Genomic DNA, 24997 nt, shown 5'->3' with positions numbered 1-24997 from the left:
GCTCCTCGCATCCTACCAAAGTGCGGCATCGGGGAAGAGGCGAAGCTCCTCGCATCTTAGCGAACTCAAGCATCGGGGAAGAGGAGAAGCTCCTCGCATCCTACCAAAGTGAGGCTTCGGGGAAGAGGCGAAGCTCCTCGCATCTTAGCAAACTGAAGCATCGGGGAAGAGGGGAAGCTCCTTGCATCCTACCAAAGTGAGGCTTCGGGGAAGAGGCGAAGCTCCTCGCATCTTAGCGAACTGAAGCATCGGGGAAGAGGAGAAGCTCCTTGCATCCTACCAAAATGAGGCATCGGGGAAGAGGCGAAGCTCCTCGCATCTTAGTGAACTGAAGCATCGGGGAAGAGGCGAAGCTCCTCGCATCCTACCAAAGTGCGGCATCGGGGAAGAGGCGAAGCTCCTCGCATCCTACCAAAGTGCGGCATCGGGGAAGAGGCGAAGCTCCTTGCATCCTACCAAAGTGAGGCTTCGGGGAAGAGGCGAAGCTCCTCGCATCTTAGCGAACTGAAGCATCGGGGAAGAGGAGAAGCTCCTTGCATCCTACCAAAGTGAGGCATCGGGGAAGAGGCGAAGCTCCTCGCATCTTAACGAACTGAAGCATCGGGGAAGAGGCAAAGCTTCTCGCATCTTAGCGAACTGAAGCATCGGGGAAGAGGAGAAGCTCCTCGCATCCTACTAAAGTGCGGCATCGGGGAAGAGGCGAAGCTCCTCGCATCTTAGCGAACTGCAGCATCGGGGAAGAGGGGAAGCTCCTTGCATCCTACCAAAGTGAGGCATCGGGGAAGAGTCGAAGCTCCGCGCATCCTACCAAAGTGAGGTATCGGGGAAGAGGAGAAGCTCCTTGCATTCTACCAAAGTGAGGCATCGGGGAAGAGGCGAAGCTCCGCGCATCTTAGCGAACTGCAGCATCGGGGAAGAGGAGAAGCTCCTCGCATCTTAGCGAACTGAAGCATCGGGGAAGAGGAGAAGCTCCTTGCATCCTACCAAAGTGAGGCATCGGGGAAGAGTCAAAGCTCCTCGCATCTTAGCGAACTGAAGCATCGAGGAAGAGGAGAAGCTCCTCGCATCCTACCAAAGTGAGGCATCGGGGAAGAGGCGAAGCTCCTTGCATCCTACCAAAGTGAGGCATCGGGGAAGAAGAGAAGCTCCTTGCATCCTACCAAAGTGAGGCATCGGGGAAGAGGCGAAGCTCCTCGCATCTTAACGAACTGAAGCATCGGGGAAGAGGCAAAGCTCCTCGCATCTTAGCGAACTGAAGCATCGGGGAAGAGGAGAAGCTCCTCGCATCCTACCAAAGTGAAGCATCGGGGAAGAGTCGAAGCTCCTCGCATCCTACCAAAGTGAGGCTTCGGGGAAGAGGCGAAGCTCCTCGCATCTTAGCGAACTGAAGCATCGGGGAAGAGGAGAAGCTCCTCGCATCCTACCAAAGTGCGGCATCGGGGAAGAGGCGAAGCTCCTCGCATCTTAGCGAACTGAAGCATCGGGGAAGAGGAGAAGCTCCTTGCATCCTACCAAAGTGCGGCATCGGGGAAGAGGCGAAGCTCCTCGCATCTTAGCGAACTCAAGCATCGGGGAAGAGGAGAAGCTCCTCGCATCCTACCAAAGTGAGGCTTCGGGGAAGAGGCGAAGCTCCTCGCATCTTAGCGAACTGAAGCATCGGGGAAGAGGCGAAGCTCTGCGCATCTTAGCAAACTGAAGCATCGGGGAAGAGGCGAAGCTCCTTGCATCCTACCAAAGTGAGGCATCGGGGAAGAGGAGAAGCTCTGCGCATCTTAGCAAAGTGAGGCATCGGGGAAGAGGCGAAGCTCCGCGCATCCTACCAAAGTGAGGCATCGGGGAAGAGGCGAAGCTCCGCACATCCTACCAAAGTGAGGCATCGGGGAAGAGGCGAAGCTCCTTACATCCTACCAAAGTGAGGCATCGGGGAAGAGGCGAAGCTCTGCGCATCTTAGCAAAGTGAGGCATCGGGGAAGAGGCGAAGCTCCGTGCATCCTACCAAAGTGAGGCATCGGGGAAGAGGCGAAGCTCCGTGCATCCTACCAAAGTGAGGCATCGGGGAAGAGGCGAAGCTCCGCGCATCTTAGCGAAGTCAAGTAACAAAAATGTGATAGCATTCCTCTGGTCTTGGTATCTTAGCAAAATCAGGCATCAGTTTGTGAATCTTAGGAAAGGAGGAATCTATAATGTGGGGACAGTCTTTAAAACCCTCCATCTTAGCGGAGTGAGGCATCGTAAGGGTGGCAACTCTCTGCAAGTCTTGGTGTCCTACTTGAGAAATATAAAACAAAGTGTCAGCGAGTGCCCCCACCCTCCTGTATCCTTTCACCAAAGAAGTGTTTGGCCCACCCTAGTAGCACAAGGTAATGATCTACAGAAACACGCATGTGATTGATGCACTCCGTGGTCTCCAGCTCTCACTCTCACTCACTAAAAGAAAAGCCAGGTACGATAGGAGATAGCTCACCACACACTGGTTGCAGAACCTCCCGGTCACAAAGCGCTTACAGTAGCAGTCGCCACTGATGTGGTCGCAGGGCGTGTTTCCTGTGACAATTCCTCGAGGATCACAACTGCAGGCTGTTGAAAGAGTAAACAAGAGTGAGAAGCTGAGCAGATGACAACACCCCTAATGCGACTGGTCTGTAGGAGCACATTTTCCTTTCGAGTGAACAATCACATTGTTTTGTTACTGGCCCTGAATGGTTGTAGGTTTTATGAAAATAGACATTCATTAGGATAGCTTCTTGTAAGGGGGCCCAGGAGTTTTATCACTTCTGGAGATCTAAGAGGAAGGTGTTGAGCTAATTGGGCAAATAATTATCAAGTTTGGAACTCTTTGGGAAGGTGCTATCATGCTGAGAAGTCTTTTGATAAAGGCTATCATGGCTGGAGTCCTCAAGCTGAAGTGTTGCCCTATCAGAGCTCCTTAGTCTGAAGCACATTGATAATGTGCAGTCATGTCTGGAGATCTTTGGTAAGGTGCTACCATGTATGGAGCTCTTTGTTAAGGTGCCACCATGTCTGGAGTTCTTTGGTAAGGTGCCACCATGTCTGGAGTTGTGTGGTAAGGTGCCACCATGTCTGGAGTTCTTTGGTAAGGTGCCACCATGTCTGGAGCTCTTTGGTAAGGTGCTACCATGTCTGGAGTTCTTTGGTGAAGTGCCACCATGTCTGAAGTTCTTTGGTAAGGTGCCACCATGTCTGGAGTTGTGTGGTAAGGTGCCAACATGTCTGGAGCTCTTTGGTAAGGTGCCACCATGTCTGAAGTTCTTTGGTAAGGTGCCACCATGTCTGGAGTTGTGTGGTAAGGTGCCACCATGTCTGGAGCTCTTTGGTAAGGCGCTACCATGTATGGAGCTCTTTGGTAAGGTGCCACCATGTCTGGAGTTCTTTGGTAAGGTGTCACCATGTCTGGAGTTCTTTGGTAAGGTGCCACCATGTCTGGAGTTCTTTGTTAAGGTGCTACCATGTCTGGAGTTCTTTGGTAAGGTGCCACCATGTCTGGAGTTCTTTGGTAAGGTGCCACCATGTCTGGAGTTCTTTGGTAAGGTGCCACCAAGTCTGGAGTTGTTTGGTAAGGTGCCACCATGTCTGGAACAGTTCTTTGGTAAGGTGCTACCATGTCTGGAGCTCTTTGGTAAGGCACTTTCATGTCTGGAGCTCTTTCGTAAGGTGTTATCGTTCCTGGGCTCCTTGGCGAGGTGGAATCATGTCTAAGGGGCATATTATCAAGAAACAGAGTTAAAATGTTCGCCGCTTTAGCGGCAGAAAACTGCCGCTAAAGCGGCGATAATGGGCTTGATAATATGCCGTAGAGAATTCCCATAGAAGCCCATGTTTTGGTGACAATATGGGCTTCTATTGGAATTCTCAAGCGCATATTATCAAGCCCATTATCGGCGCTTTAGCGGCAGTTTTCTGCCGCTAAAGCGGCGATAATTTTAACTCCATGCTTGATAATATGCCCCTAGAGCTCTTTCATAATGAGCTATCAGGTTCGGGGATTTATGAAAAGGTAGTATCATGTTAAGGGCTCTTTCGTAAGGTTCTAAGATGTCTGGAGCTCTTTTGATGAGGTGCCATCATGTCTGTGCTTGTATCAAGAATGCTATTGCATTGTTGTCTTTATTTAAGTTACCAGCAAATGCTCAAGGGAGAAATGCACATTAATGCATTACAAATGAATCTTTTGGAAACCCCCTTGAGTTTTAGTATATTTCACTTGTAATCTATGTTTTTTTCTACTTGCACTCTAGTAAAAAACATTATTCTTCAAAGCATACCAATTCAGGAGACCTTCCAGCTGTCCCCTCCACATCTTACCGCCTGAGGCTCGTAAAGAGTAGCAGGTTTGTGATAGTGTAAAGTTGGCACACTTCCAGGATAACCTATCCTGTTCCTCAATGGATGCATAAGTAGAGTCTGCCAGCCAACACCTGGCACCATAATAGGCGAAATGGGACTTTGACAAGGGAAGCAGAATTTATTGGCTGGTCCTGCGACATTGAGAGATTGTAAAATTCATATGGAGGGTCTATCCCTCAAGCTATACTGCAGTTCAATGTAAACCTGGGACTGATGCAAAAGTAAAGAGTGTGCCTGTGTGTATAGGGGTATCTCTACTCGAAAGGGCGGGAAATCAGAAGCTGGCATCCGTGCATGGCACTGCTTTATAGTGTGACCTGACAAGGTGTAGATTGTCCCCAAGGCTGTAGGCCACGGCTGCCATACTTACGCTGGCACCCAGCGGGGTCATTTCTACTCAGCCCGTAGAAGTTCTCTTTGCAGCTGTCACAGCGCTCGCCTTTCACGTTTTCCTTGCACCGGCACTGCCCAGCAATCATGCCCAGGTTGACATCGGTGTGGCTGTCACAAACACCCCCTTCTAGGGATCCAACTGGGTCACAGTCACATTCTGAAAAATGTAAAGGAAGCACATTTACCACATGCCCCGTTCTTTCAGCATAGTTGACGATCCTTATAAGGATAAGGGTGCCTCAATGATGGGGCCCCCATGGTTCAAAGCTCTTTTTCAGCCATTGTGCAAACAGTATCTGGAAGACCTCAGAAAATTTACTGCAGTTTTCAGGATATCCTCAATCAATATTTATGAGCCTGTAAAATGAATTTCAGTGAAGATTGTTTGCATGTTTGTTGTCCATTGTGAAAACTTGTTGCCATTGGTCAGTTACTAATAGGTGTAGTGATTGATCCTTAGGGCATATTGAGAGATTGACAAGTGCCAAATTGTTATGGTGAACTCCTAAACTCAAGACCGTCTCCGAGAGGTAAAGTCAGTGAGTTTTCAATTTATGTGTACTACTACTAGGGGCTCGATTCCGATCTCAGTCGGAAGGGCTCCTGATGGCATCCGGAATGACCAAAACGGATTCAGAGCCACTGTTTCTGTCCGAATCGTCCCCCATTCCGCATGACCAAGTATGATGCGGAGATCTCGTCCACGGCGACCGAATGGTTTCTGAACCCGAATATGTCCGTCTGACTCGTCTGGAGCCAAATCCTGCTGCGCAATGGACCCGGCTTTCAAACGAGCAAGTACGATGTATGATTCGAACAGCTGTATCGACTCAGCGAGACGAAACGGCTGTCGGAATCGGACTTCGGGGGGTCAGAGCATGCCCCCCTTCATCAGGAGCCCTCCGAATCGGTCGCTGGGGGGGCGCTTGGGTCCCTCCGATACAAGCATGCACAGTGTGTCGGATAACATGGGGTGCCCGCCACAGGGTGTATGTACTCTTTTCCCCACCCACCCCCTTTTTGCTATGGGAGCCTGTGTATCCATCAGTATACAGGCTCCCATAGAGTTCAACAGGAGTCCGAGCGAACCGAGTCCGTCAGCAAACGGCTGCATTGTACTCGTTTGGTCGGACTCGCACAGCAAGTTGCTAGGAAAGACCTCCGGATCCGAGTCATACAGAGGGCTTTCCTAGCGAGATCGGAATTGGGCCCTAGAAAGTAATTTACAGCCTGACACAAATAATGCCAGTGGTAATTACATCTGGAGTAAAAAACAAAAACAGAAAGTAACATTGATATGTCAATGCGCATCCAGAAGCCATACAAAGACCACTGTGTAAAAAATTTACCACCACAGATAAAAATACCGCTGGCCATAACATACTTTGTTTTACATGACAAGGGGATGATGGGCCTTACAGCACAACCCACCAAGCTATCATTACTTGAGTGTGTAAGGACCATGCATATTTCCCACAGTTCACACTGTAGCAGCTGATCGTTAGGTTCCTGCTTTTTATGTATCATCTCACACTTCTGATTTTAAACAAATTTCCATTAATTTCTGGGCAGTGTTTTAGTTTGCAATGGGGATTACCCGAGGTAATGCGGTAACTGGCAACAGTGATTTTATCACCAGCGGTAATCTGCTAGAGAGATTTTAAAAAGTACAACTAAGGGCTTGATTCCGATGTCGGATGGACCGGAGTCCGTCCATAATCGGTCAGGAACTGTAACCGAACGACCTCCTGTCGTTGGTTACTGACCTGCAAGTAGGATGCGTCCGAACCCTGTTCGTTTGCATGCCTATACCTTTCAATGAGAGCATGCATTCCGAACAGAATGCATGCTCTCATCGAAAGAGCTGGGGCGCAGTTCATCACTGCACCCCACCTTGAAGTGCCTGCCACCGGGTGCAGGGATCAACAGGGTGGGGACCCATTCGGCAGCCACAAAAAGGCTGTGGGAAACTGCCATCATACTCCCTCGGCCCAAAAAAAGCCAGGTGGGGGAGTACTGAAGGGTTTCGAGATGGCGGACGGGCTCTCCGAGCACGTCATAAGTCATCCGGAAAACTGAGTCGGATCCCTTTCCGACTGAGCCCATCAGAATGGTTCGGTTGGAAAGGCCGAACGCCACATTTGATGCGGGCAGGAAAGCTCTGACCATCGGGCTCTGACCGATGGTCAGAGCCCTCCTTCCCACACCGCAATCAGCCCCTTAGACTTGAAAGAGGATGAGTCTCACGCTGAAAGAGTTAAGATGATGAGATGAAGGGCAATCAAAAATGCTGTCCTTCTGGGTGCAGGTGCCACCTTGGCTTTCCTTTGGTACCCCAGGGCATCTCCAGTGTTACCCACGGCCTTCTTGCACTTCTCCCAAAGCAAATAGGAGACTTATAGGGTTTAGAGCTTATCCATGTGCTGTTGCTTAGGGTCAAAGGGCGAGTGAGGTCATTTGCACTATCCATGACTTGTATTAATTCTTTAGCTTTGGTGTGATGACAGGACAGCAGTGAGCATCTCTTCTATGGAGGATGTCCTCATCTATGAGGGTGCGATGACCGCACACCCACAGCGGTACTTAGGTCTCCCCGCCCCCCAGCACACAAGTCCGTTCCTAGAGTGTGCTATGTATGAGGGCCATATTGCTATCATTATTCAAAGATGGTGGAATAGAAGGCAGAGAGGGTTGAAGAGGAAACCCAGCACACAGGCACGCTTTGGGTTGTACTCTGGAGTTCGGATACAGACGCCATGTGAATAGAGTACATGAGGGGGCCCTGCTTCCGAATACAGCTGCTTTCTGCCCAGATCTCACCTCTGTCGGTTCAGGCAGCATAAGTGTTTCCTTGGCCTTCAATGAGCAGGACTCAGTTCTAGGTGTAAGTCACATATTACTTCACTTATGACAAGTTAAATGGCATCATTGATGACATCACTGATGACATCTCAATGTCAGTTCCATCACTGAGCACAACTTTTGGCCATGCGCACTACAGGGTTGGAGACGCAGCCTGGCTTGAGGCGAGGACCTGTGCCTACGCCCCCATGAGGAACAAACACCTGCTGTGCATGCCGAATGGTGACCAATTCCCCCGGGCACCTAGCCCCCGTTGCTGGCCAACCTCCATGGACGCACAACCCCGTCCCCTAAAGACACCCACCCCAGATTTTGAATTTTTATTTCATTTTGTGTGTGTAAGGCAGTACTCCGGCAGTACCATCATATAAGTGGCACATCTAGGTACCACTGAACAGTGCAAGCTTCACTTTCTAAAGCTTGTATGGTCCCGTGGTACCCCCATGGTACTCCCTCGGGACCTCCGGTGAGGCAGCGATGAGTCTAGCGGGTCCTCACGAGAGGTCTCGGTGGGTCCCACAGGACCTGCAGCACAAAAAACTCTTTTTTTATTTTGGCCCATTCTCTCTGCCTGTTTCTTTGGTATAGGTAAAAGCAACAGGGGTAACCCTATAAACCTGGCTGAGATCTGGGTGAAGTAGTGTACACAATAACAATGTCTCAACCGGTATCATTGAGAGGATGAATAATTAAGCATGCACAAAACATTGCAAGGAAAGAGACTCATAATTCATTTGTATGTGCCACATGCATCACATATTTGCACGAGTTCAAGCAATTAGCAGGATAGGAAAAGAACTGGGAACAGAATCAATGGGAGTCCTTTTCTGTATATAATTATCACTATCGCACCTTGCGCCGTCGCTGTTTTCACTTATGACTTCACATATTACTTCACTCAAAACATGTTCAATTACATTATTGAAAATATCACTGAAGACATCTGATGTGACATAATTGATGACATCACTGCGCATGGTGGGGGCAGAAGTTATAGTTACTTGAGTTAACTATAGCTGGCGAATTTCACAGTTTTTTAGTTCAAAATGTTACATTTTAACTGACATTTTCACCTAACTACAACATCACTTTAACCCCTTCGCCGCAGCAGGAATTCCGCCGCGGCGCTGGGGGGGTTTGGGGGCAGTTGCGGTGCCGCTGTGCTCGTGACGGAACCACTCCGTCACGAGTCACGGGTGAGCTGTGCTCATGGCGGAGTGGTTCCGTCACGACTCCGCCCACTGCGCTAATCGCCCGCACAGGCGGGGAATTAGCGCCGCGTGGGCGGAGCAGCCGCCAACGGCCGCAGCATGACGGAACCACTCCGTCATGAGCACAGCGCACCCGTGGCTCAGCGTTTCAGACCAACATTAAGGTAACGTGAGCAGAAGAAAGGAGCGGCGGACTCACGTATACACGCGTTCTCTGCCCGGATGTCCGCGCGGGGGTTCAGGAAGTAGAAGGGTTTGCACAGCTCGCAGTTGCGGCCCATGGTGTTGTGATGGCAGTTGTCGCACACCCCACCGCTCACGCGTCCCGTTGCCAGGTACACGGCCATGTCGAAGTGGCAGCGGTGCGAATGGTTGTTACAGTTGCACTCTGAAAGAGAACCCCGATTGATCAAGGATTAGCAGCTTTCTTTTGGGGTGCATCTTGGCGTCATAGGTTAATGAGATGTCCAAGGCCCAACACGCGCCACGCTGCACCTTTCATGAACTCACATGTCGCTCACTCACACCTGCCTGCCACCCGTCTCATGACGATTCAACCATCCGGGTTACACTGGTTCATCATAAACAAGCACAAGTCATTCAGTTGAGGGACTGACTATTCATGAATCTACAGGTTACTGCATGAATGAATGCAACAGTCACTCCTTAGCTTGCTTCTGATGGCAGGCCTTGTGCACACAATGACAATCACAAGAAGAGCAGGCCACCCGTGGAGGGCGCTGCAACATGTGTTAGCTCTAGTATTTGCATCTCTACACAACTTTATGTAATCAGGGGTTTGCTGATATTATGAAAAGGAGTCACCCAGTGAAAACTGTACAACCACATTTTTAACGCACATTTTCCCCATTAAAACGCAAATTTGGGAAGAATAAAAGGATTTTATGCAGCAAAACTCATATGACGTCAGACTCTCCTGCCTGTGTTTAAAACAAATTACATTTCTCAAACCACAGCTTGTAATGTTTTTTTTGCCGTTGCTTTTTGCAGAGCCAGCCTTGCTTGGTAGCCTGCCAAAGCTCACTTGTCATCTTATAGCTGCAGAGGGGCGGGGCCTCAGGTCCAACACCTCAAGCGGAATTAGCTGTTTTGGCAACCACATATTTTGCATGTGTTAGTAATAATGGCGGTGACGCGTCGTGGGCCTTCCTCCCCGAGGCTCGCCACCGGAAATGTTAATTTCAAACAGGACACTTTAATTAGACTGACATTAATAAGAAACACGCCACACTCGTACGCAGCAAGTGTTTAATATGAGAACACGGGGGCCAACGACGGATGATTAATTAACAATATATGGAGGAGCGTGGCCAGGGCCAGAATCACATTAACGCAGAACCCGCCCTTTCCAAAATACACTATTTGGCCCTTTACATAATGCCACTTGCACTGCAAATAAGCCAATGGTTGGCAAGTTGGAGAAGGGAATTTGTACAGTTTATGCACCGTCTGCTTACACAACCCTACACTCGGTCACAAAGAGATGGATTCCGTCAGCTGCAGACCTAGTCACTCGTTCATCGTTAACTGAGGACGCCACTTGATCACGTGCATACCCACGGATCACTCATCCCTGCAATTCTATCGAAATTGCCTGCTAACTCTGGATACTCGGACCATATTTCCAGTTCCCGGATCGGAGCAAGATACTCGCATTGCCCGTTTTCGTACTCTAACAGCTACCGTTGCGGTCACACCCGCACCTACTAGCAGACTACCAGACCATTTTTGTACTACAAGACCCGAGTTTTCATTCTGGCAATTGACCACGTCTCCTTCCCGATCTATTCTCTACGACAGGCAATTCCTTTCAATACCAGGCATGTACATTCTTTCGTCCTGATGATGATCCTTGTATCTTTGTAATAGGATCGAAACGTCGTCGACCCCAATCTATACAGCGTGCACATTAATCTATTATGTAAAAAAGTGCAGTGTCTGTATGGAAAAAGCTTAAACACTGGATTTTGTAATTAAACTCCTTTTGCCTTGCCTGTAATGTCTGTTTGTTTTGTATATGTCTTTTCTCCCAAAGGATACAGGATTGTGTCCCACATATGTTTTGCTGTTGATTATTGGTTGCTTTTTCATTGAAGAATTAAACTGGATGTCCGGCTGGACATTCTTAATATAGTTTCGATTCTGTACTATATTTATTCCCTCTATTCCTTAAACCATTTTGAGGACCACTGTTTGTTTGAAATTAACAATTACCCAAGGTCCTCAACTACCTATTGGGTCCCCTTGTTTTGTTAAAATATCCTTATCTTTCAAGCGGGGAACAACCTTTACAACGCAACTTTTACAACGCACTACCATTACAACGCATTGTTTACAACGCATAATCCATTACAACGCATGATATTACAACGCATGACACTACAACGCATTTTTAAAAACTACCTTTACAACGCATTCCATTACAACGCATACTACCATTACAACGCATACCATTACAACGCATAATATTACACTATACTATCCAACACTTACCCTACTGATGCACCCCCTGGAGTTAGAATAGTAATTTTTACCCCTATACTATCCAACACTTACCCTACTGATGCACCCCCTGGAGTTAGAATAGTAATTTTTACCCCTATACTATCCAACACTTACCCTACTGATGCACCCCCTGGAGTTAGAATAGTAATTTTTACCCCTATACTATCCAACACTTACCCTACTGATGCACCCCCTGGAGTTAGAATAGTAATTTTTACCCCTATACCATCCAACACTTACCCTACTGATGCACCCCCTGGAGTTAGAATAGTAATTTTTACCCCTATACTATCCAACACTTACCCTACTGATGCACCCCCTGGAGTTAGAATAGTAATTTTTACCCCTATACTATCCAACACTTACCCTACTGATGCACCCCCTGGAGTTAGAATAGTAATTTTTACCCCTATACTATCCAACACTTTCCCTACTGATGCACCCCCTGGAGTTAGAATAGTAATTTTTACCCCTATACTATCCAACACTTTCCCTACTGATGCACCCCCTGGAGTTAGAATAGTAATTTTTACCCCTATACTATCCAACACTTACCCTACTGATGCACCCCCTGGAGTTAGAATAGTAAATTTTACCCCTATACTATCCAACACTTACCCTACTGATGCACCCCCTGGAGTTAGAATAGTAAATTTTACCCCTATACTATCCAACACTTTCCCTACTGTTGCACCCCCTGGAGTTAGAATAGTAATTTTTACCCCTACACTATCCAACACTTACCCTACTGTTGCACCCCCTGGAGTTAGAATAGTAATTTTTACCCCTATACTATCTAATACTTACCTTAAATGTAATTTAATATTATGCGTTGTAATGGTATGCGTTGTAAAGGTAGTATGCGTTGTAATGGTAGTGCGTTGTAAAGGTATTTTTTTAAAATGCGTTGTAGTGTCATGCGTTGTAATGTCATGCGTTGTAATGGATTATGCGTTGTAAAAAATGCGTTGTAAGTGCATGCGTTGTAATAGTGTGCGTTGTAACGTCATACATCCCTTTCAAGCATTCCACACCCCATACTCCACCCTGCAAAATGCCTAGGTGTTCTGTGGTTGGTCCACTATAGAGTCCACCCCAAACCAAGCCTGGCCATCCTCTGGTTAGCCCACTATACTCTCCAACCCACAGCATGCCTAGGTGTACTCTGGTAGGTCCACCATAAAGTCCACCCTGAACCAAGCCAAAACATCCTCTGGTTGGTCGAAAGTAGAGTCTACCCTGAACCATGCATGGCCATCAACTGATCGGTCCACCACACACTCCGCTTCAAGCTCAGGCTAGCTGTTCTCTGAGTGGTCTACAGCAGAGTTCACCCCAAACCAAGCCCAGCCATCCTCTGGTTGGTCTAAAGCAGTGTCCACCCTAAGCCAAGCATGGCCATCCCCTGGTTAGTCCACCAGAGTCCACCCCGAACCAAGCACAGTGATCCGCTGGTTGGTCCACCACAGAGTCCACTCCGAACCAAGCCTGGCCATCCCATGCTTGGTCTAAAGCAGAGTGCACCATGAACCAAGCCCAGCCATCCCCTGGTTGTTCCACCACAGAGTCAGACCCTGGCCAAGCCAAACCATCCTCTGGTTGGTGTAAAGAAGAATCTACCCTGAACCAAGCCCAGCCATCCTCTGGTTGGCCTAAGCATAGTCCACCCCGAACCATGCCCAGCCATCCGCTGTTGGTCTAAAGTAGAGTTCACCCTGAACCAGTGCATGAAACGGAAAAATAAAAGTGCAAGTACTCTGTAGCAGAGTACCTGCTTGTTTTTGAGAAGTGCCGGTACTCTCCAAATAAAAGTATTACGTCTCTTTTGAGATGTGCCGGTACTCTCCCCCTCAAAATAAAAAAGTGCAGGTACTCAGTACCGGACAGTACCGCCCAATTTAAAGCACTGCCCTGAACCAAGCCCAGCCATCCCCTGGTTGGTCTACAGCAGAGTCTTCTTCGAACGAAGTACGGCCATCCCCTGGCTGGTGTAAAGTAGAGTCCACCCTGACTGAAGCCAAGCCACCCTTCTTTTGATCTAAAGCAGGGTCCACCTTGAACCAAGCAAATACATACCCTGGTTGGTCTACAGAAGAGTCCACTCCAAACAAAGTCCTGCCAACCTTAGTTGGTCTACAGCAGAGTCCAAACCGAACTAAGCCAAACTATCCTCTGATTGATCTAAAGAAGAATCCACCCTGAACCAAGCAAGGCCATCTCCTGGTTAGTCCACCACACACTCCACTTCAAGCTTAGCCTAGACATTCTCTGGTTTGTCGGCGACACTCGAAATGTGATTGCTCATAGGCAGGACTCTTTTAAGGACCTACTGCATCAACAGTACCTCCTCTTCCATAAAATCTTAGAGTGATGACGAAGAAAACCCCCATCAACGAGTAGGCTCTGCTGACGCGCAAACCAGAAATCATGAGCTCCCATAAGGCACCGGTCCAGCAACAAACGGCAGCTTCTGGTTCCCGTTGCACAATGCCTCCATCCGTATCTTCTGCCCCAGGCCCATCTCAGGATGAGAGCGGCGCACTGGGATGCGAAACGTGTTGCTCATCAGCATCAGTCCTACCACAATCACTTCACCCGAGCAACGCATGCATCCTTAACAACCAACGCATGCATCCTTAACAACCAACGCATGCATCCTTAACAACCAATGCATGCATCCTTAACAACAGAACGCCAGTGTCTCACACAACATGCACGAGCCCCTACAAGGAAGATGGACATCTTCTCATGAAGAATGAACCACAAGCGCCACAATGTGCCACCAGCATGTCCCAGCACACGTGCATCAGTCACCCCTTGTCGTGTGGAGGCCTGCACAACACCGAGGAGCTGTAAGTCACAACATCTGGTCGTTTTCTGGGTGCGGTGCAGTGTACCACACACACCGGAGTCTTGCCCAGCGCGCGGCCACCCTCCACCCCGGCCAAGGGCACCTGTGTGCAGCAGACCACGGCACTCGCTTACTTACGCTTGCAAGTGTGCGGGTTGTCCGGCTCCGCAGGCCTCCAGGGCAGGTCGTGGTAGAAATCTTTGCAGAGTTCGCAGTTGAGGCCTTTCGTGTGGTGTTTACACACGCACCTGCCGTGAATCTGGAAGAGAGACGCCATCTTGTAAGACAGGAGGGACACTTTTAATTGCAACTCACCCTACTGTGGGAATCACTTCCCTGACAGAATCTACCCAGAGTTCACTGTCCTCTGGAGACATTTTGAGATTTCTCCACAGACCAGTACATTTGATAGACGCGTAGAGCGGAAGTAGATTCAGTCCTATGCGTTGCTGATATGCAACTGACCCCTTTCCAGCCCTCCTGGCCTGACCACACCTCAGGCCGTTCCCCCAGGATGCCTGGCCTGTCTGACCCAGGGGTCAGCATGAGGCTGCCGTGGAATGTCTGGGAGCCCGGTCATGCTCGCGCTGTGAAGCACTCTCAGGCACATTACATCTGATCGTATAATCCGTTTATTTCTCACGAGTTGTTCCCAGTAATTTATGTAATCCCGCTCTCTGAGTCACGCGCTTTCAATTAAACAAACCCTTTCCGCACCTAAGACCTCCTCCCTACAAAAGGGTGTCTGTACATGAGCATTGCAGGGGAACCCTCAAGGCCTGGCCCATGGTGTGACCTTTGCAGGTTACAAAATGACCTTGTGTCACCTGGACACTATGGGGCAGATTTACAAGAAAGTGACTCATCTGTACAGATGCGTCACTTTCCCTGCGCCACCCTTAGAAACCCTTGCGCCACCATAGATGCGCCGTATTTACAATACGGCGCACTATGGCGCAAGGATTGACAGATGCGTCAGAAATTCTGATGCATCTGTTGGTGGAAAAGTCACGCATTTGCTGGAGTCGTGTCGCAAGCATGACGCAACTCCAGCAATGCGTGTTGAGGTCTATTCCCACTACACTGCGGGGCAGATTTACAAGCCCTGTGCGCCACTTTTGCGCCACCGTTGCGTCACTTTTGTGACGCATTGGCGGTGCAAATCTAGCGCCATGCTGCGGCAGATTTACAACGTGACGCATCTAGGGAGATGCGTCATGTTGTAAAGCCCTGCGCCACATTAAACCTGCGTCAGGTTTAATGTATGCAGGGTGGGCGTTACTTCGGAAAAAGCCTTGGAAAAGTGACGCAGTGCAATCTACAAGATTTCACGCAGTCACTTTTCCGGCGCTGGTGCGTTAAATCCTTATGCCTGCTTCAAGCAGGCGTAAGGCGTGACGCACCATGTTAGGGATAGGGCAGGTTGGAACAGTGCTGGAGTTGCGTCGCGCTTGCGACACAACTTCAGCACTGCGCCAACCTTACGCCGGCAGATGCGTCACGCATCTGCATGTCCTTGCGCCACGATGCACCGCATTGTAAATGCGGCGCATCTGCAGTGACGCAAGGGCAAACTTGCGTGACGCATCTTCCCTGGCGCATCCCTGCTGATTTGCAGGGATGCGCCAGGGAACGTAAATCTGCCCCTTAGTCACTACTCACGCCTGCTCGAAGCAGGCGGATGGTTTTGACACAGTGGCATCCTAGAAGTGGCGCAGTGAAATCTTGTAGATTTCACTGAGTCACTTTTACGAGGCTTTCCTGCGTGGGAACGCCCACCCTGCATACGTTATACCTGACGCAGGTATAATGTGACGCAGGGCTTTACAATGTGACGCATCTCACTAAATGCGTCACGTTGTAAATAGGCCGCATTGTTTGCACCGCTGTTGCGTCAAAAAAGTGACGCAACTGCAGCGCAAAAGTCACGCAAGGGGCTTGTAAATCTGCCCCAAAGGATGCATATTTCCAAGGGCATTGCGCCACCAGAGCATAACTTTTTAGGACATTCTGGTGGTGCAATGCCCTGCTCCATATTTACAAAGCAGCGTTGAGCCTTTTGGGGTATTTCACGCCGCTTTGTAAATATCGTACCCTTTCACACAGGTATCTGCGCAAAAGGAGACTGCAATGGGAGTTGCAGGGAGCGTTCCACCGCAACACCCATTGCTTTTTGACGCTGCCTCAGATTTACAAGGACGCGTAAATCTGAGGCAGTGGCGAACACTAACGCCACTGAAAAGCAGGCGTTAGAATGGCGCAACGAGGAGAAATACTTTTATTTCTCCTCGTTTTTGCTCTTTCTTCTGTATCACACATAGAAGGAGCAAATTGCCTTTAATGATTGCTTATGTGCAGGAAGGTACACCTTCCTGCACATAAACAATCATCCCTGCAACACAGACACCCTTGCACTATACTGCAAGGGTATCTGTGTTGGCGCTGGACAGCTTTTTTTAGCACCAGCGAAAGGGAAAACAGAAGGGCGCGTCATATTCTTGTGAATAGGGCACATCCTGCATTTTTGAAATGACACTGTGCGGTGCTGCTAAATTGCTTGCAGCACCGCGCTGCGCCATTTTCTTGTAAATCCCCCCATGATTCATTTTCCAATCTTTGTAATTTTGTGCTGTGGGCGAATCTGATGAATCGATGTATGTAGCCAGCTGGGTGCGGATTTTGGAACGCACTGTCACCAGGGCACAACTCCTAAAAAACAGAAGTGGGGAGACAAACCACGTTAGGCAGTATGCAAGTGACATCACAGCATCACAGGAAGTGACGTCACAACGCATGACCTCACAGGAATTGAGATAACAAGAAATGAAATCAGATCTCAACACTTCACACATTTCAGAGGTCTATAATGAGTGTACGGATATGTGACGTTACAACGCATGCCATTACATCGCATGCCGTTGCAACGCCAAACTTTACCCCGACTTTCTGTCGAGGAGCGCTGGAAGGTGGAATAGAATAACTTTCTATTCCAACTCCAGTGTGTGCAACAGTAGGGAAGGTGTTGGAGTTATAGCCAACATCTTCTACCCACTGCTGCACACCTTTTTTGTTGCAACAGCATGCGGTGTAAGTGCATTCATTGTAACGTTTGCGTTGTAAAGGGTGTTTTCCCATTTGAGCCCATTATGAGATTTAATAAATGAGATTTTGCGCCGGGGTTGTGCCAAAAAAGTGAAGCAACCCAGGCGCAAAAAGTGGGCAGCAGTTTATATACTTATTTTCTATAAACTCTCCCACAAAGAAGTTGGCAACAAGGAGCAACATAGCAGTACATCTCTTCTACTTAATTAATTGCAAAGTCTGCATTTTAAAATGTATTATAGGGTTAAGGCACCTGGTGCAAAGATCTTTGTGTCCCAGTAAATTCCAGGGCGCCAGAATAATGGTCAAATAACTTAGTGCTAATGTGCCTCCTACAAAGCACATCATCTAACATGCACATAACAGATTTTTATTTCATGTAGGTAGGTAGGTGAGCGAGTTACTGCTTTTAAAACAGAGATCCTGTGTTTACTTGCAGTTCATAAATTGTAATCCTTCTGATATAGATCAGCAAGCTATGAAGGATATGTGAATCCTACACCTTGTGACCCTCACTGTCTTATGTAACCCATCCTGTGCATTGATTTACACATTTATAGGATTTATTGTCAATGTATAATGTGCACGTTTGATGTAAATCGATCTGACACCCTGCATTGGGATGAGTAGCACTATAAAAGAAATAAAAACCAAATTGCCATATTTAAATTGTTATTTGAGTAAACACTAGAACAGACCAACACATCTGATAATCTTATAATGCATCCAAACTCTTCTATACAGGGATTGAACAACGTAAAAAGCACGCCTCTCAAGTATTTGTGAAGTGATAGCTACAAGCTGTGTGCCTTTGTATCCCATGCCTTGCATGTCCTTGTAAGTGTGAGGCTCAGGTAGCTGCCAGCCAGGATACTTGAACAAAAGGCAGCCTGATGGCCCCTTAAATGTACCTTTGTTATGGGGCCAGTTGGAGTCTGAAATATGAAAGCCCCGCCCCCGCCTGCACATTGCTGCACAAAAGGAACGCAGACAAGGTGCAGGCGCTGCTGAACTGTCCAGGTGTCTGAAAATGACACCGGGATGAGTTCAGCATATTTCTGTGGGGCCCACTTCTTGCAGAGTGGACGGTGTCCACCCTGTGAAAAGAGTGAGTGGACGTCGACTATCCCTGACTTGTGCCCTGGCTGTCACAAACATGTTACTAAAGAATGGTGTGGTAGTGCAGCCACTTACAGACAGCACAAGGTTTCATTGAAATGGCCACGAAATTTGCTAGTAAAACTAAATAGCACACGAATGGCAATGTGTGAAAATCTGGTTTTCAGCTAATAATCATCGTTTGCTCTTCACTAAGTAAAGGGTCTTGATTTGCTTTGATCCTATTAAAAATGTTTGTTTCTGCCTCATTTTAAAATTACAAAAATGCTTCATGTGCACCTTCTTAACTGCTGATATGTATTGAAATATTCATACAGTCCAGTTGAAGGTTTTAAATGTTGTTTTAGATCAAAACTGACAAACTACCAGTGGTGTTTTACCAAGAGGGCGGAGCAGCGTTGCTCCCCGTCCGCTGTGAGTCATACGTATATGTGAAAAAGAAAATGGCATTTAAATGAATTAAATGCCATTTTATTTTTCGCCAATGCATGCCGCAGCTGCCAGCCTGCACCGGAGCCAGGAGAAATGTGCGACGTGTCCTCTGCTGCAGAATGACAGCGTGGAGGACTGGAGTAGGGGCTAGCCCGACACTCCAAAGTGTGCTTCTCATTTTTGCCGTCTGTCTTTCGAGGGTCAGCCTGACATGCGCACTTTGAAGCTCTCCTATCCGAGCTGTTTTACACAGTTGGGTGGACAGCAAGCACAGGCCTCCAGGGCCTAAAGAAGCTTTCCGGCAACCCGCTCCATCCAATCCTGGCACTGCTCTCAAGCTGGTTCATAGCATGAGAGCAGCATCTAGATTGGTTAGGGGAGCTCTTCATGCCACAGACTGCAGAAAAAAACTGAGGAGGACGCGCAGGCCATGGCTAAGTACCATTTAATTTAATTTTATTTATTACAATTGTTACTGTAATGCATGTCAGTGTAGTGATTTAGTTTGTTTATGTTGCATGACACTTGTTTTTTGGGCTTTTGGAGGGAGGGGTTGTTTTACTTTGGGCTTTTGGGGGGAGGGGTTGATTAATTTTGTTTTTGGGAAGTGGTGGGGCACTTTGGTCACCCAATCACTTTCAAAGGTTACCAGCCACCCCTGCAAACTGCAACCTGTCCTTTCAAGTGTCACATATTTTACTTTACAAAATTCTCTCACTTTGTATTCAGACAATGAAAAGTGAACTCCAATCTCCATGTTAAAGGAATAAGCAGTAATTTGTCTAAAGACATTTGACCTCGGTCTTTGAATGCTCAGAATATGTGGCAAGATAAATACAACATTTAAAGACATCTTTATTGCTCATTCACTTTCTGAACTCCAGCATGGTTATTTTGGGGGTTCTGTATCCTCAGAACCCCTACTTTCAGCAACTATGCCCAAATGTGGCTAAATCTATTTTACTCCCCTACGTCCAGTCCTAGAACATTTGGAGAAAGTGTCAATTTCCCCAAGGTCAGATTTGAAGGTAAATCAGTATTCTAACTCCAGTTCTTGATTATTTGGGAAAGAATATATTTTCTAAAGTTACTTTTCTGATTATGTCCTAAATATTCTAGCAAAGTTTCCCATTCTTCCCGTATGGTAGGATTTGATTCCAGCCTCCCAGTGTCAAGACTGCCTCTGGTGCCAGAGGATGCAGCTGAAGGTAAACATAGAGGACTCCTGCCTTACCATGCCCTCCACCCCGCCTGCCACGCCCTCGACAGGCGAGCACTCAGAGGCGTGGCCGTAGCAGAAGCAGCTGCCCCGCACCACCAGCTCGTACACCGAGTAGTAATACTTTTGCAGCACTTCCACCCGCTGGTCCAGCAGGTTGTCACCCAGGGTGTGCAGCTTGGTGAAGTTTATCCTCAGGTTGGTGATCTGAAGAAGCTCTGGTGTGAGGAAGAGAGAAAGAGCAAAGTTACTGTCGTGTGGCGGTGAAGTGGACCAAGGGTGAGCAGGAAGAGAGCGAGACGCAGAGACACAAATATAGACATTACACATATGTATCAATGATGTATATGACAAGGAAGAGAGTGAGACACAGATATATACATATAGATATTACACATATGTATCAATGATGGGTATGACAAGGAAGAGAGTGAGGCACAGATATATATATATAGACATTACACATATGTATCAATGATGGGTATGACAAGGAAGAGAGTGAGGCACAGATATATACATATAGATATTACACATATGTATCAATGATGGGTATGACAAGGAAGAGAGTGAGGCACAGATATATACATATAGATATTACACATATGTATCAATGATGGGTATGACAAGGAAGAGAGTGAGACAGATATATACATATAGACATTACACATATGTATCAATGATGGGTATGACAAGGAAGAGAGTGAGGCACAGATATATACATATAGATATTACACATATGCATCAATGATGGGTATGACAAGGAAGAGAGTGAGGCACAGATATATATATATAGACATTACACATATGCATCAATGATGGGTATGACAAGGAAGAGAGTGAGGCACAGATATATATATAGACATTACACATATGTATCAATGATGGGTATGACAAGGAAGAGAGTGAGGCACAGATATATACATATAGATATTACACATATGTATCAATGATGGATATAGCAGGGAAGAGAGTGAGACACAGATATATACACATAGACATTACACATATGTATCAATGATGGATATAGCAGGGAAGAGAGTGAGGCACAGATATATACATATATACATTACACATATGTATCAATGATGGATATAGCAGGGAAGAGAGTGAGACACAGATATAGACATATAGACATTACACATATGTGTCAATAATGGATAATCACTAGAGATGGGTCAAATAATAATTCTGCCCGTGACGTTTGCTGAAGTCTTACAGCGTTTGCGCACTGGTGGATCTGGGCTTTGCACATGGCCAGACCTAGAGCATGGCACCCAACACTGCTGGGCCCGAGCCGCTAAGCAGAAAGAGATTACTGCACTATACATGGAAGAGCTGTAACTTGCACCACAACCCTTTCGCAAACTCGGTAGGGCTGGATTTGAGTTAGAGTCAGTGTCTGGCAATAGTTGGAGGACATTGAGTAAGCTGCTCCCAGTTGCCCTAGAAAGAAAATCTCAGAATGAAGCAACATCTTGAGCTGCAATAAAATAGAAGCTGTGAGTGGGGCCTCTTTGTGGACCAGACTGCATCAGCAGAGCTCAGCTGGACTGGCAAAGAAGAGTTTAATGACGAGGAGTTAGGAGATGATGTGTGTGTTGTAAGAGGTGAACTAAAAAAGCAAGAGCATCAAAATATTGCATTGTACACAGAGCTTAATTTGTAAAACAAATGAGTGCCGGGACCTCCGCCAGGAAGCCACTGCAGCTTGCACCACGCATTGCCCCTGCCAGCGTTGCCAACAACAGTACCAATAAAACCACTAACCTCACACTCATACAAATGACAATTGAGACTTTTCCTTGTCATCTAAAGCTATAAGATTGGCATCGGTAGTTGGTATTAGTCATTTTGAATCTCTCTTAAACTATTAAACAACTGTTGTTGTGCACATTTCTATATTAGACTGTCAGCGCCACCATGTGGTGGACTGTTATAAATGCCAGTGTTCACAATTAAGTGCCGGTGCAGAGCACTGGAAACCACCAGCTCAAATTAAACACTGGTTGTAGATACTTTTGACAACTGGACAGTATTCTGATCTACATGCATGCGTGTCTTTACATTGTGAGCAAAAAAAGCTATAAATCCAACAGCATGTTGTCATGACAGCAAAGTGAAACAAATGAATGTGCAATGGTGATTAGTGAATAGCACCAATCTTGATTATAGTGAAAAGGAGTATTGAAAAAAATTCCCCCAGTAGTTGTACGGTTTTACAATTGTAACACCAATTGAACAATCCAATTATCTTAAAAAAAAAATTTTTATGCAGTGGCATAAGTGAAAAGTGAGTTTCACAAACCGCTTTGGTGGCGGCCTGCTGTCATTTTTGAATCACCGTCTTTTCAGCTCATCACAAGATCCATCTAGAGTGCAGACTCCTAGCAAGCAGCATAGGGTCAACGCCTAGCACTCATTCACACACCCTCATGAAGCACAGCATACCTCACACACCACCCACAGACTTCCAGAGAGCTCTGTCACCGCCTCCCTCTCACACGATTATGGCTGGTGATGAAGCCGCAATAGGTGGCAACGCCGGTACACCCCTCGATGAACCAAGTCTTGGGAGGCCTCGCTTGGCAACAATTAGAGTTGTGGCAGCAGCCCCAAGTGACACTCATCAGGAGGCTTTGTATGTAAGTGCAGCATAATCTCCATACTATGGGAAGGGCCACTGGAATTATGCAGCAGGAGAGCACCAAATTATGTGGCAGGGTTGAACAAATTATGTTGTAAGAAAAGGCAATTTTTGTGCCATAACAGAGCACATTTTTGGATAGAATTACTTAATGATTTTGTAATTTTACACATGATAATTTTGTCTGGGCAAACGTATGCCTTCGTTAGTACTAGTTTAACAAAAAGAAAAGACCAACTGAAAAATGACCAGTTAACCTTTGCAAAGGGCCTTCCATAGTGCGCTGACACATGTCGTAATGTTTTAGTACCTTTTGATCCGTTTGAGCTATAAATACAAATTTTTGTTAAAATCTACAGATTATGTAGCAGATGATGGATTGTGTGGCAAATGTGGCAAATCCACAATTGTACGAAAACAATTGCAGAATCACATAATTCCTGTGGATTTACTATGAGTGATCTCTACGCAAAGGACCTATAGTGGAATTCCCCATCCTTTGATCATCACTTTGGCTACCTTAGTCAACCTGGGGCTATGTGAGGTAGATTGATATTAAGAATGCGCGTAATTGTTAAATATAATTAATCGATTTCTTCGGGGTGAGGATGATTGTACCCCTGCCACCAATTAATTGTATCTGTTAGTTTTATATCAAATAGATTACCATTCACGAATATACTCCCCGGTACAAGTCGGGCAGGAATTCATATCTACGCTGAAAATCTTTATGTCCTGGTCTGCATTGCAAGGTTTCAAGTTGAATGAATGACAGTATGGTATACCATTAACACATTTTAACTTACCTCTCACTATCAGTGTCTGACAACTAGTGCGTGACCACAGGGAGTATCTACCACCCACCAGACCGTGAGGTGTTAATGATCCAGAGTAAGGCTTGGTGTCCAGATGTTTGAGTGTGTCCACCATTCACTAACCACACGTGGAGTATTACTGTTTGTCATGCCGTGCTACGTGTATGTCACTATTGTGCATTGGAGTGCACCATGCATGTTACATGCAACTATTTATATGCAGCTAGACATATAAAAAACTCAAATTTCTTTAAATAGGCTTCAGGTTTACAGTCTACACTGAAGTAGGACATTTCTATCCCCACACAAGTATGTGTGAGGGAGGTATCTTTGAGAATTAGCTACCCCCCTCAGCCCCGATGCGCGCCCCAGACCACTGTTTGTTACAGGTGTGGGTAGAAAAATGTTGGAATAATCTGGATGATTAGGTCATTGATCATAAACATAATCCACCCTTGCCTATTGTTAATTACACCACAGGGACCCGCTATTAAAGGTATCCCCTTTAGTTTACAGCAAGGAAATATTACTCTGTGGATCTCGTCTTTATCCAATGATTTGGCTGTAAAAAACGTCCTCGTCTTGAGGACTGAGTCCACCCTGGTAGTATCATCTTACCAGAATTGGATGATGATGCGAATGATGATGAATGCCACAAGACCTGGTACCCGTTATTAAAGGTATCCCCTTTTGTTTACAGGAAGGAATTTTACTCTCTCTGGATCTCTTCTCTATCCAGTGATTTCACTATAAAGAACTCCCTCATCTTGAGGACCAAGTCCATCTGGTAGTATCATCTTGCCAGGATTGGATGAGGATCCCGATGATGACGCATGCCATAAGACCTGGTACCCGTTATTAAAGGTATCCCCTATAGTTTAGTATTTCACTCTTTCTGGATCCCATCTCTATCCAGTGATTAGACCATACAGAACTCCCTCATCTTGAGGACTGAGTCCACCCTGGTAGTATCATCTTACCGAATTGGATGAGGATGCGAATGATGACGCATGCCACAGGACCTGGTATCCGTTATTAAAGGTATCCCCTTTTGTTTGGTATTTATACTCCATGTGAATCTGGTAGGATTGTCTTACCAGGATTGGATAAGGATGCTGATGGTGATTCATGCCACAACACCTTGTACCTGTTATGAAAGGTATCCCCTTTCGTTTACCGGAAGATATTTTATGCTATCTGGACCCCGTCTCTATCCAGTGATGAGATTATAAAGAACTCCCTCGTCTTGAGGACTGAGACCACCCTGGTGGTATCATCTTACAAGGATTGGATGAGTATGCGGGTGATGATGCATGCCACAAGCCCAGGGTGAGACTTCCTCTTCCGGTATAACTGGCTTATCAATGATTCACTAAGGCATAGGACAGTGCCCTAGCTGGGTTGTACCCACACCCGCATTGCATCTTTCTGTCTTTGTTTGTCATAGCACAGTGAATG

At 46.8% G+C, this 24997-nt stretch overlaps 1 protein-coding gene across 2 annotated transcripts in view; it reads right to left on the bottom strand.

Moving 5' to 3' along the window:
- Positions 1-24997, bottom strand: part of LOC146797319 (laminin subunit beta-1-like) — a 398209-nt gene that overhangs the window by 193491 nt on the left and 179721 nt on the right. For both annotated transcript variants that reach the window (XM_085624319.1, XM_085624320.1), the window contains exons 8-12: positions 20096-20298; positions 14347-14467; positions 9031-9219; positions 4736-4915; positions 2465-2577 (exon numbers count right to left, since the gene is read on the bottom strand). In XM_085624319.1, coding sequence (XP_085480445.1) covers positions 2465-2577; positions 4736-4915; positions 9031-9219; positions 14347-14467; positions 20096-20298 — 806 coding nt within the window. The remainder of the gene's footprint in view (positions 1-2464; positions 2578-4735; positions 4916-9030; positions 9220-14346; positions 14468-20095; positions 20299-24997) is intronic.

The sequence above is a fragment of the Triturus cristatus genome, chromosome 9 (genome assembly GCF_964204655.1).
Source record: "Triturus cristatus chromosome 9, aTriCri1.1, whole genome shotgun sequence".
Lineage (NCBI taxonomy): Eukaryota > Metazoa > Chordata > Amphibia > Caudata > Salamandridae > Triturus > Triturus cristatus.
This window is presented reverse-complemented; position numbering and strand designations above follow the sequence as displayed.